Consider the following 13475-nt stretch of genomic DNA (forward strand, 5'->3'; position numbering starts at 1 on the left):
GACCAGACAGCTGCAACCAATATAAGATGGTGCAATCTGAAGTCAGGCCCTCTTGACTCAGAGCCTCTTCTGGTCAACCTTCAAGACCAGACAGACCAGTCTCTGTATTAAACGTTTATCCAAGTATTCAAAATTTCCAAAAAATGCGTCAATTGCACCAGCAGCCTGAAGAAATAATCCAGCATTTAACCCATCAGTACTTCATGATCCCTTTAAATTGAGTTGGCGGGGATATTATATTCTGCTCAACATCCTGTTCAAGTGTACGAGGTTAGGTTGGTTGGTATACTGAATTTGAGAATGGCAGCAGTGTCTGCATATCAACATTGCAAACTGATTCACATCATTATCTTGCTGTGCTGTGCACGGTCAATGGTCATTAAGTGTGTGCAAGATTTGGATCTCATTTTTGAGTCTTTACAGTGCAGTCTTAGAAAATGAATGCAATAGTTCAATTTAAAGTTATCATTAATATCTTTATTCTCCAAAATTTTAGTGGGCCTGCTTGCACCTATTAATAACCATCGTTTTGTGCAGTTGGATGAAAAAGGGGGGACAAAATTGAACATTTCTGATTATGTATCCTCAAGATGCTGCAAAGCAGGCTTCCGGTGGCGGCTATGAAGGAGTAGGTCGCACATTTGGTGGATCCCGCTCGGGCAGGACCTTTGGACCTTTACCCCCGATCTTTTACCGGACTTTATTTGGAAAATTGATGGTAGAGGCAATTGTTGATTGTATTCCCACATCGGTGCATGGAAAGGAGGACTCGCAAAGGAAGAAACAGACGAACAGAGAAGGCTTGGTCTGAAGCTGCACCGGGAGGAAGCATGGCAGATGACTGGAGTCCTGGCTTGTCGACTCAGCGGTCAAAAGAGCAGCTGTTGAAAGTTATCGAGGAGGGCTTCGCCAAGCAGAAGCAGGAATGCTTGGACCTGATTAAAGAATCAATTGCGCGGCTGGAGCTCTGATTGGACGCCTAAGATTGAGCGATCCAGAAAGTAGAGAAGGCGCTGGCTGAGCAGGAGGAACATCAAACTGCGGTCGAGTTGGAGATGGGGATGCTGAGAGACCAGCAGAAATGGCTCCTGAAGAAGATGGAGGACCTGGAGAATAGGTCCTGCCAGCAGAACCTGCAAATTGTCAGTCTCTCGGAAGGGTCCGAAGGAGCGGACGCTGGGGCATACATAGCGGGCATGTTCGAGAAGCTGCTGGGGGACGGGACGTTCTCCCGACCCTTGGGAGGTGGACAGGGCTCACAGAGCACTCGCGAGGAAGCCGCGAGTGGGGGATTCATGAGGGCAATGGTGGGGAGATTCCACAGGTACTTGGACAAGGAGCATATTTTACAGTGGGCCAGGCAGACACGGAGCTGCAAATGGGAGAACAGTATCCTACGGATCTATCATGACCTGAGTGCAGAGGTGGCCAGGAGAAGAGCGGGGTTCAATCAGATAAAGTCGACCCTTTTTAAGAAAAAGGTCAAGTTTGGACTGCTGTATCCGGCCCGTCTGGGGTCACGTATGAGCAGCAACATTTTTATTTTGAATCGCCCGAGGAAGCGATGGAGTTCGCGAAAAGGAAAGGACTGGTGGTGGACTGAGGACTTTGAACTTTGCTGCAACGTTCACGTTTAAAAAAGTTTCTTGTTTTTGGTTTGTTGGACAGTATTTGTAATGCCTTCTGTATTGATTTGGGGCCAGATGCAGCGCTGAGTGAGTTAAAGTTTACATTTGCACTGATGGGGAAGGAGGTGTGTTTGTTAGATGCTGGATCATCGGTTTAATCTTTTCTTTGTTTATCAGTTTTTTTCTAGGGCAATTGGGTTGGGACTGGTTTTTCGTTTGAATATGTGTGTATGGGGAAAGGGTGAGGAGGGAACAATAGGTGGGAGAAAGTCTGGCGCCATGGGTGGGGGCCACCAAGCTAGCTGGGCGGGCTAGCTCACGGAAGCGCAGTGGGGGTGTGTGCAGATGTTAGGCTTATTGAAAGGGTCAATTTACATTGCGCTGTTACTAGGTGTGGGGGGAGGGGAGAAAATGTTCTGCTGACGAGGGAGGGACTTTTACTGAGGGAGAGGTGGTCGGGGGCGGAGGCTGCCTGGGGGCAGACCGGTGGAGACGTGGGGCGCGGGCTGGAGACTGGCCCAAGAAAGGTGATGGCTGATCGGTGAAGAGGGGGGTAATGAGCCCCCCAACTAGGCTGATCACCTGGTATGTACGAGGGCTAAATGGGCCGGTTAAGAGGGCACGCGTGTTCACACATCTGAGAGGACAGAAGGCAGACATGGTAATGCTACAGGAGACGCACCTTAGAGTAGCAGATCAGATCAGATTAAGGAAGGGATGGGTTGGACAGATTTTTCACTCGGGGCTGGACTCGAAGACTAGAGGGGTCGCAATCCTGATTAATAAGCGAGTGGTGTTTGAGGCGGGAAGAATAGTTACGGACGTGGGAGGCCGGGACATCATGCTCCAAATTGGGATGATGAGGAGTTTATAAAGAGGATGCTGAGGAAGATACCGGACATGGATTTGCATAAGTTGGTCATGGGAGGGGACTTCAATACCGTTATTGACCCTGGTTAAGACCAGTCGAACTCCGAGACGGGCAGGGTGCCAGCAATGGCAAAAGAGCTAAAGGAGTTCATGGAGATTTGGGAAGCCGAGGGTGAAGGAGTTCTCCTTCTACTCACACATGCATAAAGTGTACTCCCGGATTGATTTCTTTATTCGGTGCAGGGCTCCACTGACGAGGGTGGTGGACACGGGGTACTCGGCGATCACAATCTCAGACCATGCTCCGCACTGGGTTGACCTACAGGTTAGTAAAAACGGTAACCAGCGCCCGCACTGGAGGCTAGATGTGGGACATTTAGCTGACGAAGAGGTGTGCGGGCGATTGAGGAAATGTGTTGAGTACTACCTGCAGTCAACGACACGGGGAAGTTTCAGCATCGGTGGTCTGGGAGGCATTGAAGGCGGTGGTTAGAGGGGAGCTGATCGCGATACGGGGCCATAGGGAGAAGGTAAACAGGGCAGAGACGGACTGACTGGTAAAGGAGCTACTACAGGTCGACAGGAGGTATGCGGAGACCCCAGAGGTAGGGCTTCTAAGGGAACGGCGGAGGCTACAGGCGGAGTTCGGCTTGTAAACCACAGGGAGGGCAGTAGAGCAGCTGAGAAAGGCGAGGGGGGCGATTTATGAGCATGGAGAGGTCAGCAGAATGCTTGCACAGCAGCTTAGAAAGAGGGTTGCAGCCAGGGAGATAGGGAAAGTAAAGGACGGAGACGGGAACCTGGTTGGAGACTCAGCAGGGGTGAATAAGGCGTTAAAGGAGTTTTACAGTAGGCTGTATGGGTCGGTACCCCCAGCTGGGCCGGAGGGGATGAGGCACTTCCTAGGGGGGGGCTGAATTTTCCGAAGGTGGAAGGGGGGCTGGTAGAAGGGCTGGGGGCCCCGATCGGGTTGGAAGAGATAGCGGAGGGTCTGAAGGCCACGCAGTCAGGTAAAGCCCCAGGGCCGGACGGGTGAACAGTGGAGTTCTATAAAAAGTTCTCTGGGATATTGGGGCCAGTGTTGATGAGGACATTCAATGAGGTGCTTCCTCCGACGATGTCACAGGCCACAATTTCATTGATCCTGAAGCGGGACAAGGCCCGGAGCTGTGTGGGTCCTACAGGCCGATATCCCTATTGCATGTGGACGCCAAACTGCTTGCCTAAATCTTGTCCTCTAGGATTGAGGATTGTGTTCTGGGCATTATTGGGAAGGACCAGACGGGGTTTGTTAAGGGAAGGCAGTTGGTGGCCAATGTAAGAAGGTTGTTAAATGCGATCATGATGCCTCCCGAAGCTAGGGAGGTGGAGGTAGTGGTCGCAATGGACGCAGAGAAGGCTTTTGATCGAATATCTGTGGGAGATATTGGGACGGTTCGGATTTGGGCAGGGCTTTATTGACTGGGTCAGGTTGTTGTATCAGGCTCTGGTGGCGAGCGTCGGGACGAATAGGACAACATCGGACTATTTTAAGCTGCAACGGGGACGAGACAGGGATTCCCCCTCTCCCCACTGTTGTTCGCGTTAGCCATAGAGCCGCTGGCAATTGCGCTGAGAGCCTCAAGGGGCTGGTCCGGGAGGGAGTGGAACACAGAGTCTCGCTTTATGCAGACGACCTGCTCCTGTATGTATCGGACCCATTAGAGGGGATGGAAGAAATTATGAGGATTCTGGGGGAATTTGGCCGGTTTTCAGGGTATAAACTAAATATGGGGAAAAGTGACATGTTTGCGGTCCAGGCGAGGGGACAGGAGAGGCGATTGGGGGAGCTGCCGTTTAGAGTGGTAGGGGGTAGCTTTCGTACCTAGGCATCCAGGTGGCGTGGGAATGGGAACAGTTGCACAAGCTGAATCTGGCCCGACTAGTAGACCAAATGAAGGACGATTTTCGGAAATGGGGCGCGCTCCCGTTGTTACTAGCTGGGAGGGTGCAGACGGTGAAAATGACAGTCCTCCCGAGATTTCTGTTTGTGTTTCAGTGTCTCCCCATCTTTATTCCGTGGTCTTTTTTTAAACGGGTCAATAAGGTAATCACTGACTTTGTATGGGCGGGTAAGACCCCGCGAGTAAAAAAAGGGGATGCTTGAGCGGAGCCGGTGGGAGGGCGGGCTGATGCTGCCGAACTTCAGTAATTACTATTGGGCGGTGAATATAGCCATGATCAGGAAGTGGGTGGTGGGGGGTGGTTCGGCATGGGAGCGAGTAGAGGCGACTTCATGCAAGGGCACCAGCTTGGGGGCGTTGATAACTGCGCCTCTGCCGTTCCCGCTGGCACAGTACTCCACCAGCCCTGTGGTGGTGGCGGCCCTGAGAGTCTGGGGGCAATGGAGGAGACATGTGGGAGCGGAGGGAGCATCGGTCTGGTGTCCAATCTATAATAATCACCGGTTTGCCCCGGGAAGGATGGATGGAGGATTTCTGAGATGGCAGAGAGCAGAGATTCAGAGGATGGAGGATATGTTTATAGAGGGGAGCTTTCCTAGCCTGAGGGAGCTGGACGAGAAATGTGGATTGGCGAGTGGAAACTAATTTTGGTACCTACAGGTGCGGGACTTCTTACGTAGGCATGTTTCAACCTTCCCGCTCCTACCACCAAGTGGGTACAGGACAAGGTAGTTTCCAGAGTGTGGGTGGGAGAAGGGAGGGTCTCTGACATTTACAAAGAACTCATGGGGCAGAGGGGACGCAGACGGAGGAGTTGAAGCGCAAGTGGGAAGAGGAGTTGGGAGGAGAAATAGAAGATGGTCTCTGGGCGGATGGGTTGAGTAGAGTCAACGCGTCCACAACATGTGCCAGGCTCAGCCTGATACAATTCATGGTCGTTCACTGGGCTCACATGACAGTGGCCCGGATGAGCAGGTTCTTTGGGGAAGAAGATAGGTGCGAAGGTGTGCGGGAGGGCCAGCGAACCATATCCACGTTTTCTGGACATGCCCAATAAAATGTTTATTAAAGCACTTTGTAGTCATGAGGGCTTAAGTCCCTGTTAGAAAACATGGCAGATAAGTTGTACAAAGCATAGACGCACCAGCATAAATTAGATAAATAATCAGGTAAATTGCTTTTGGTTTAATGATAAATATTAGCAAGAACACTGGGCGAACTCCCTTACTTTTTTTTTGAATAGTGCATTGGCCTCTTTTGAGATATGCAGATAAACCCGGCTCATCTAAAAGGTGGCAACAACAACAATGCACTGGTGTGTCTGCCTACATTGTGCTCAGGTCACCATAGTGGGTAACAAAACATACAGCTGTACTTTGGAAGATGCGGCAAAATGTTTCAGCTCATCGCCATTCAAGGATGACATTGTTCAAGTAATGACATTCTATTGTTGAAATTTCCTCTACAGCACAGACATTCTGATCTTGAAGTAATGAGAAAAATACTCCCTCAGCCATTTATAGACAAAAATCAGTAAGTTGCAGGACTCAAATTTAATGGTACATTTAATAAAATTTTCACAGTACATTATTTAATTTACAAAGTAAATCTGGTATCATTTTACACATTAATAGATGGGAAATGAAATAGCCAAAAGCTTTCAAAGCAAAATATTTCATACGCAGGTACCAGTGACTTATGCTCAGTTCATTAAACAAATGAAAATTTACATCTCAAAAGAATTTAAAAAGTGGTCTTTTAAACACCTGCAGCATTTAATTTAGTTAAAACATATATTTGCATTTGAAAACTATCAAAATCATATCCACAGAACACTTCATAAAACAAACAGCTTTTCATCTAGTTTAAATATATTTGTTTTTGAAAAGATGAATTGACAACACCTACCAGGGGACCACAGGAGACTATAAATATGCCAATGTAAAACATAAATGGTTTGATAAGATTTTTTTAAAAACTAAAGTGATGTATGAAAGGAATTGCTGTGAAAGTATGATGTTTGACAGTTTTGAAATGCAGCTGGACATCATGACTAGGAATATAGCTAATGTTCACAAAAAGATATAAAATGGAAGAACTACGCAAGATCCTTCCTTCTACACTCTTCATTTTGGTGACTTATCTTTCCCAAAGTGATAACTAAACACAGCTTTATACATATATACAAGTTAAATGCCTTCCGTGAATCACTAGGTGCCAGTCATAAATACAGTAATGTGACAATTAATCCAGTTCTTATTGTAAACCGAGTGTAAATACAGTTGGGGGAACTTTGAGCAGAAGAGAAAACGTGTTCAATGATAATTAAAATCAAGAATATTACCTATTGGAATACATCCTTTACTGTTGCATGTGGATGGTAGATTATTTCCCACAATTATTACAAAACTGATCATTTGTAGTATATTTATAATTTGTTAAATGTAGCACAAGTTCCTATTCAAGTAAATGAATAATGATTCTTGGAAAATGTATTGGTATAAATTAGTTGATATACCAATTTATTGAGAGACTTAGTGCAATTCAAAATTCTGTGATGTAATTCACATACAAAACAGGTAAATACGATCATTACAAATAAAAATACACGCACTCTGCACCAAGCTAACATTGGAGTGGAAATCTGATTATTGGTCTGACTGAAGGAGCATATATGTCTTAGATTTTAAAAGCAAGATACCAACTCTGTAGCTTGTGGTAGGTACATACCATTTTTGCTGATTTTTTCCTGTATAACATAACATTGTCCTATTGTTGTTGGAAAGCAAGTAGTATAATAGGATAAACATTCCCAACTTTGATTCTATTAATTAAACATAAACTGCCTAACAAGCAGGCTACAGGGAATTCATCTGCAGCATCACAGACTTCTTAAGTCTACATTTCCAATCTTGCAAGGAGATACTAGCACCAGTGCCTTTTGCAGCTCAGTCACAAATAGTAACTACAATGCTGGTTTTACTTCATATTGTTTTCCTCTATCAGAACAAGACGTCTTCATTTTCAATCAAGAGCTGGACAATCAGCCTCTGGTATCGCATGTCATTCAAGGTTGCCAGTGTATTCTGTTCAGGGGGCCGCATTAATGTAGGTCCAAACACAATTCCAAGGTTTTCAGCATTCATCAAATTGTCCTTTCCAAACATAGTGACCCTACAAAGAATTAGATCAATATGTTAGAAGATATTTTGTGATTTGTACTTTTAATTTTTGATGTTTTGATCGACATTCACATTGTTTCAAGTGGGGTGGACATGGGCAATCATAACCCTAAACCAAAGCTCTCATGTTGTCTCTAACCAGATGCTTTAACAACAGTAGCAGATGACTGTGTATCAATCTACATAAAATACAATGAACACCCTAAAGAATTTATAATTTGTTACAGAACATTAAAACAATCTTATTTCAGGAATTTTGAAAATGACCTCCCTGTTACATCAGTCAATCATAGAATTATACAACAGTTTCTAGTTCAGGCCTCTCTTAACACAATAAAGAGGTGTGTGATTACTAATAAATTAATCCTATAGGATTCTAACCAAAACACAGAACAGCTAACGGCATACATATCAACTTGATTTTCTGACAGCTCGACTTAAACATATTTAATGGAGAAGTCCTATAAAGCTTGAGGGCCAAGAATGTTTGCTTTTAGTTACTGAAGTAATTGGAATTTTATTAAATTGGTCAATTTTCCACACAATTACACGCCATTAAATGCAAGTCAAAAGAACATTTCTAATGACTTGTCCAGTCATGACAGCCATGTAAGACACTGACTAGTGGTGTTTATTGTCATAACTATGATGAACTACTCAGCACCTGCTTTTCTGTAAAGTCCAGGACAATAAAATGTGCTGGAAGCAAATCATAACACAACACATCTGTTGCAGCTTTTTGTTTTAAAGTTCATGCTATTAAATAAATGCTAGATAGGAAGGATCCTGGACAACTATCCAAATTATTTGCACTCAACAAGCAAATCATCAATTGGCTTAGTTTTCAGTTAATATAGGACACAAAAGATGCAAGACAGTAGTGCAGTTTCTAAGCATGAATCTATGATATCCACTAAATAGTGCAGCACAGTGACACAGTAGTTAGTACTGCTGCTTCAGGGCGCCGAGGTCCCGGGTTTAATCCTGGCTCTGGGTCACTGTCCGTGTGTAGTTTGCACATTCTCCCCGTGTTTGCGTGGGTTTCTCTCCGACAACCCAAAGATGTGCAAGGTTGGGTGGATTGGTCATGCTAAATTGCCCCTTAATTGGAAAAAAAATGAATTGGGTTCTCTAAATTTATAAAAAATGATATCCACTGAATGTAAGAAAACAGGTCATAAACAAATTGACATGGCTCTGAAGGCAAAATAGAAGAACGCCATAAATATTTCACTAATGTTTTGCCTTATTTTGCTTCTGAATGCTTGGCAATATGAACCATCAAATTGTCTTACAATGCTAAGAATAATTGATTCATACAGTCATAGAAGGCATTCTGTGACACAACAATTTATCAGATGAATGTGTTAAATGCTGTTAATTTCAAGGATAGCCTAAATTTGATGTTTTAATCAGATAGTTGTAGGTTGGACTCCTGAGAATCCAATCACTGACACTGGCTGAAATTTTACAACCTCTTCAGGAGCAGGCTGACAGGCTGGGGCGGTGGGGGGGGGGAAGGTGATTGTAAAACTGGGTATGATGGTGGGTGGGTGATGTGTCCATCACTTGCCTGCTTCAGTTGAAACGTTACTAGCAGCGGGAGAGGTGTCAGACAGCCAGTCTGCCTTTAGGCCAACTGAAGTCCTTAAGTAGCCAATTAATAGACAGGGGTGCCCCCTCTCCCCACTGTTGCTCGCGCTAGCTATAGAGCCGTTGGCAATTGCTCTGAGAGCCTCAAGCGGCTGGAGAGGGCTGGTCGGGGGGGGGGGGGGGGGGGGGGGGGGGGGGGAATGGAGCACAGAGTCTCGCTCTATGCAGATGACCTGCTTCTGTATGTATCGGACCCAATAGAGGGGATGGCAGAAATCATGAGGATTCTAGGGGAATTTGGCCGGTTTTCGGGGTATAAGCTAAATATGGGGAAAAGCGAGATATTTGCGGTCCAGGCGAGGTGACAGGAGAGGCGATTGGGGGAGCTGCCTTTTAGATTAGCAGGGGGCAGCTTTAGGTACCGAGGCATTAAAGTGGCGCGGGAATGGGACCGGCTGCATAAATTAAATCTGGCCCGACTAGTAGACCAAATGAAGGACGATTTTCGGAGTTGGGACGCGCTTCCGTTGTCACTGGCTGGGAGGGTGCAGACGGTGAAGATGACGGTTCTCCCGAGATTCCGGTTTGTATTTCAGTATCTCCCCATCTTTATTCCGCGGTCCTTTTTTAAATGGGTCAACAACGTGATCACTGGCTTCATTTGGGCGGGCAAGGCCCCGCGAGTAAGGAAGGTAATACTTGAGTGGAGTCGGGGAGAGGGCGGGCTGGCGCTGCCAAATTTTAGTAACTATTACTGGGCGGCGAATATAGCCATGATCAGGAAGTGAGTGGTGGGAGAGGGGTCGGCATGGGAGCGTATGGAGGCGGCTTCATGCAAGGGCACCAGTCTGGGGCCGTTGGTGGTGGCGGCCCTGAGAGTCTGGGTGCAATGGAGGAGACATATGGGAGCAGAGGGATGGGGGGTTACGGATATGGCAGAGAGCAGGGATTGAGGGGATGGGGGATATGTTTATAGAGGGGAGCTTTCCGAGTATGAGGGCGCTGGGGGAGAAGTTTGGATTGGCGCGGGGAAACAAATTCAGGTGTCTGCAGGTGCGGGACATCCTACGTAAACAGGTGTCAACCTTCCCGCTACTACCGTGAAGGGGGATTCAGGACAGGGTAGTTTCCAGAGGGTGGGTAGGAGAAGGGAGATCTCTGACATTTACAAGGAACTTATGGAGTCGGAGGAGACGCAGACCGAGGCACTGAAGCGTAAGTGGGAGGAGGAGCTGGGAGGAGAGATAGAGGATGGTCTATGGGCGTTGAGTAGAGTCAACGCGTCCGCAACATGTGCCAGGCTCAGCCTGATACAATTCAAGGTTGTTCATCGGGCTCACATGACAGTGGCCTGGATGAGCAGATTTTTTGGGGTGGAAGACAGGTGTGCAAAATGTGCCGGAGGACCAGCAAACCATGTTCACATGTTTCATAGAATTTACAGTGCAGAAGGAGGTCATTCGGCCCATCGAGTCTGCACCGGCTTTTGGAAAGAGCACCCTACCCAAGGTCAACATCTCCACCCTATCACCATAACCCAATAACTCCACCCAACACTAAGGGCAATTTTGGACACTAAGGGTAAATTTAGCTATGGCCAATCCACCTAACCTGCACATCTTTGGACTGTGGGAGGAAACCGGAGCACCCGGAGGAAACCCATGCACACACGGGGAGGATGTGCAGACTCCGCACAGACAGTGACCCAAGCCGGAATCGAACCTGGGACCCTGGAGCTGTGAAGCAATTGTGCTATCCACAAGGCTACCGTGCTGCCCACGTTCTGGACATGTTCTGGATATGTTCTGGACATATCCGAAGCTTAGGGGATTTTGGCAGGGGTTTGCAGATGTCATGTCCACGGTTAAAAACAAGGGTAGCACTGAGTCCAGAGGTGGCGATTTTCAGGGAGTCGGAAGACCCGGGAATCCAGGAGGAGAATGTAGGGGGTAATAAAGGTGGGACCTGTAAGGAAGGGAGACGGCTTTTGCACTATGTTTATAATTTCATGTACATTGTTTATTTTGTTGTTGTTACAATACCAAAAATACCTCAATAAAATGTTTATTAAAAAAAAATGTAGCCAATTATTGTACTGGGGAGGGGAAAGCCCATGTCATCTGGCGAGGTCACCAGATATACCCAGTTGGTCTGTCTATGCACTTAGCAGGCAGGCTATCGTCCTGTTGGGGAACCCTGTACCCCACAGAGTGCCTTCCAGTGGAAAGGGCTGCCCATGCTTGCTTAAAGCCCTGACCTCTCCAATACCTCACCAGCCTCCAACCGGGACTCCCATAGGGGCCTTCCTGACTGGCCTCAGTTAGCCATCCTATTTACTTAATGCTCCAGCCTCCAGTGCTGCTTCTAGTCAGGGATTGACTACAATGTCAGCAGTGGCAGTGCTCCTGGTAGTGCTGATGGGGTTCATGAACTGCCTGCTCTCTGTTTGGCCAGCAACTCTTGCAGGTGGAATATCCTGCCTCAGATGAGCAGAAGTCAAGGTCTCAGGCAACTGCAACAACACAACAGTAAAATACTGCAGATTCTGAAAATCTGAAATAAAAAAAACTAGAATTCTGGAAATACTCAGCATTGGTTCTGATGAAGGGTCATCATCGACTGAGACATTAATTCCATTTCTCTCCTTAGACGTTGCTTGACTGTTTTGCTGCCTCAGGCAGCTAATAGCCTGACAACAGCAAAATCTGGTTGTGGCTTTCAGCATTGTCAGAGGCAAGCTTCGCCCTGAACCTTGCAACCGATAGAAAAGGTCACTGCCTCGGTGTTAAATTTTGACCACCATCTTGAGAGAATCAGGAATACATTTGTGTCTATTCCCACTTTTCTCCCGCTGGGAATACAAATATAAAAAAATAGGTTTACAGGTCTGGTTGGCTACCCTAGAGTAATACTCATGGCAGCTATGGATATAGTCATGACAAACCTTGCTACCCACTTCCCAGAAATACATTTAGTGGCTCCTTCATAAATACGTAATAAAATAAGGGCTTTAAAAGAAATGTTTTAGAATTCGAATTGTCTTAAAATTGTGCCACTGAATGTTAGCAGGACCATTTTATAAAAATAACGTAATGATTATCCTAAATTGAAAAGCATTTTATTCTGTTGAAACATAAGCCCCACAGGAGCGATTTTGAAAGAAAGACAAGCTAATGTAGTGTAAGAGTATAAAGGAAAGAAAGAACAGATGGCCATTGTTAAACTGGTTCCAGCAAATTTATTACACCGTAGCTAGTTAACTTCCATATTACATTGTAATGCTAAGGAAAGCCTCATATCAGTTTCTGTTTTGTGCGTTGTTACTACATTAAATGGAACATTAATCAATTCTAACAAATAGCTATCAACATTTTTCTTTCATAGTAATTACCATGGTCCAAATTAGCTATGGATGTGACTTGATTTCTAAAATGAAGAATAATTGCAATCCACTGAAGGTTACAGTAATAATTGCCATAATTACAGCACCACCTTGCATTTACATAGTCCCTTTCATGTGGTAAAATGTCCCAAGGCACTTCGTTGTCAGCCAAAATTTGAAACTGAACCACATGAGGGGGGTTAGGTCAGATAACCAAAAGCTTTGTCAAAAATATCAGTTCGAAGGAACACCTTGAAGTGAAGAGAGAGTTGAAGAGGGTTAGGGAGTGAATTCCAGGGCTTAGAGCCCAGACAGCTGAAGCCATAGCTGCCAATGGGAAGATGAGGGAAAACTAGGGTTGCACAACATGCCAGTATTGGTGGAATGCAAAGCTCTCAAAAGGTTGCAGGGTGGGAGGATGTTACAATCGTAGGGAAGGGTGAGACCATGAAGTAATTTGAACACAAGGATGTAAATTTTGAACTGAAGGTATTGTTGAGGTGTCAATGTAGGCTGGCAAGCACAGAGGCGATGAGTAAACAGGCCATTTATACATATAAATATTTATATATTGATCTAGGTTTTCCATTCAGTCTTGTAATATGGCTTTAATATGGCTGGTTAGAGGCATGAACATTATGTATTGGACTTTTTATATAGAACCAATAATAGCTGGGAACTATTGGTGGACTGAATCCTTGCACCTGCTTGTGAAGGATATTTATTTCTTTGCTTTCAAGGTGCTGCATCAATGCAAATTGTCATTACAGGTTATAAGCAGCAGTCCTCAGTCATATTGCCATGTGAATTCATGTCGCAGCAGGGGGAGCTCTACACAGTACCCATTCTCTTATGTTTCCTCTAATCATTTATGTTA

General features: G+C 45.7%; 1 protein-coding gene across 1 annotated transcript in view; it reads right to left on the bottom strand.

Moving 5' to 3' along the window:
• Nucleotides 1–5979: 5979 nt before the first annotated feature.
• The window catches only part of chn2 (chimerin 2), a 401316-nt gene continuing 393820 nt past the window's right edge, over nt 5980–13475 (bottom strand). Inside the window, 1 exon segment of the mRNA XM_072509387.1 lies at nt 5980–7615. Within this exon segment, the coding sequence (XP_072365488.1) occupies nt 7444–7615 (172 nt within the window). The 3' untranslated portion in view covers nt 5980–7443.

Source organism: Scyliorhinus torazame, chromosome 6 (assembly GCF_047496885.1).
Source record: "Scyliorhinus torazame isolate Kashiwa2021f chromosome 6, sScyTor2.1, whole genome shotgun sequence".
NCBI classification, from domain to species: Eukaryota; Metazoa; Chordata; class Chondrichthyes; order Carcharhiniformes; family Scyliorhinidae; genus Scyliorhinus; species Scyliorhinus torazame.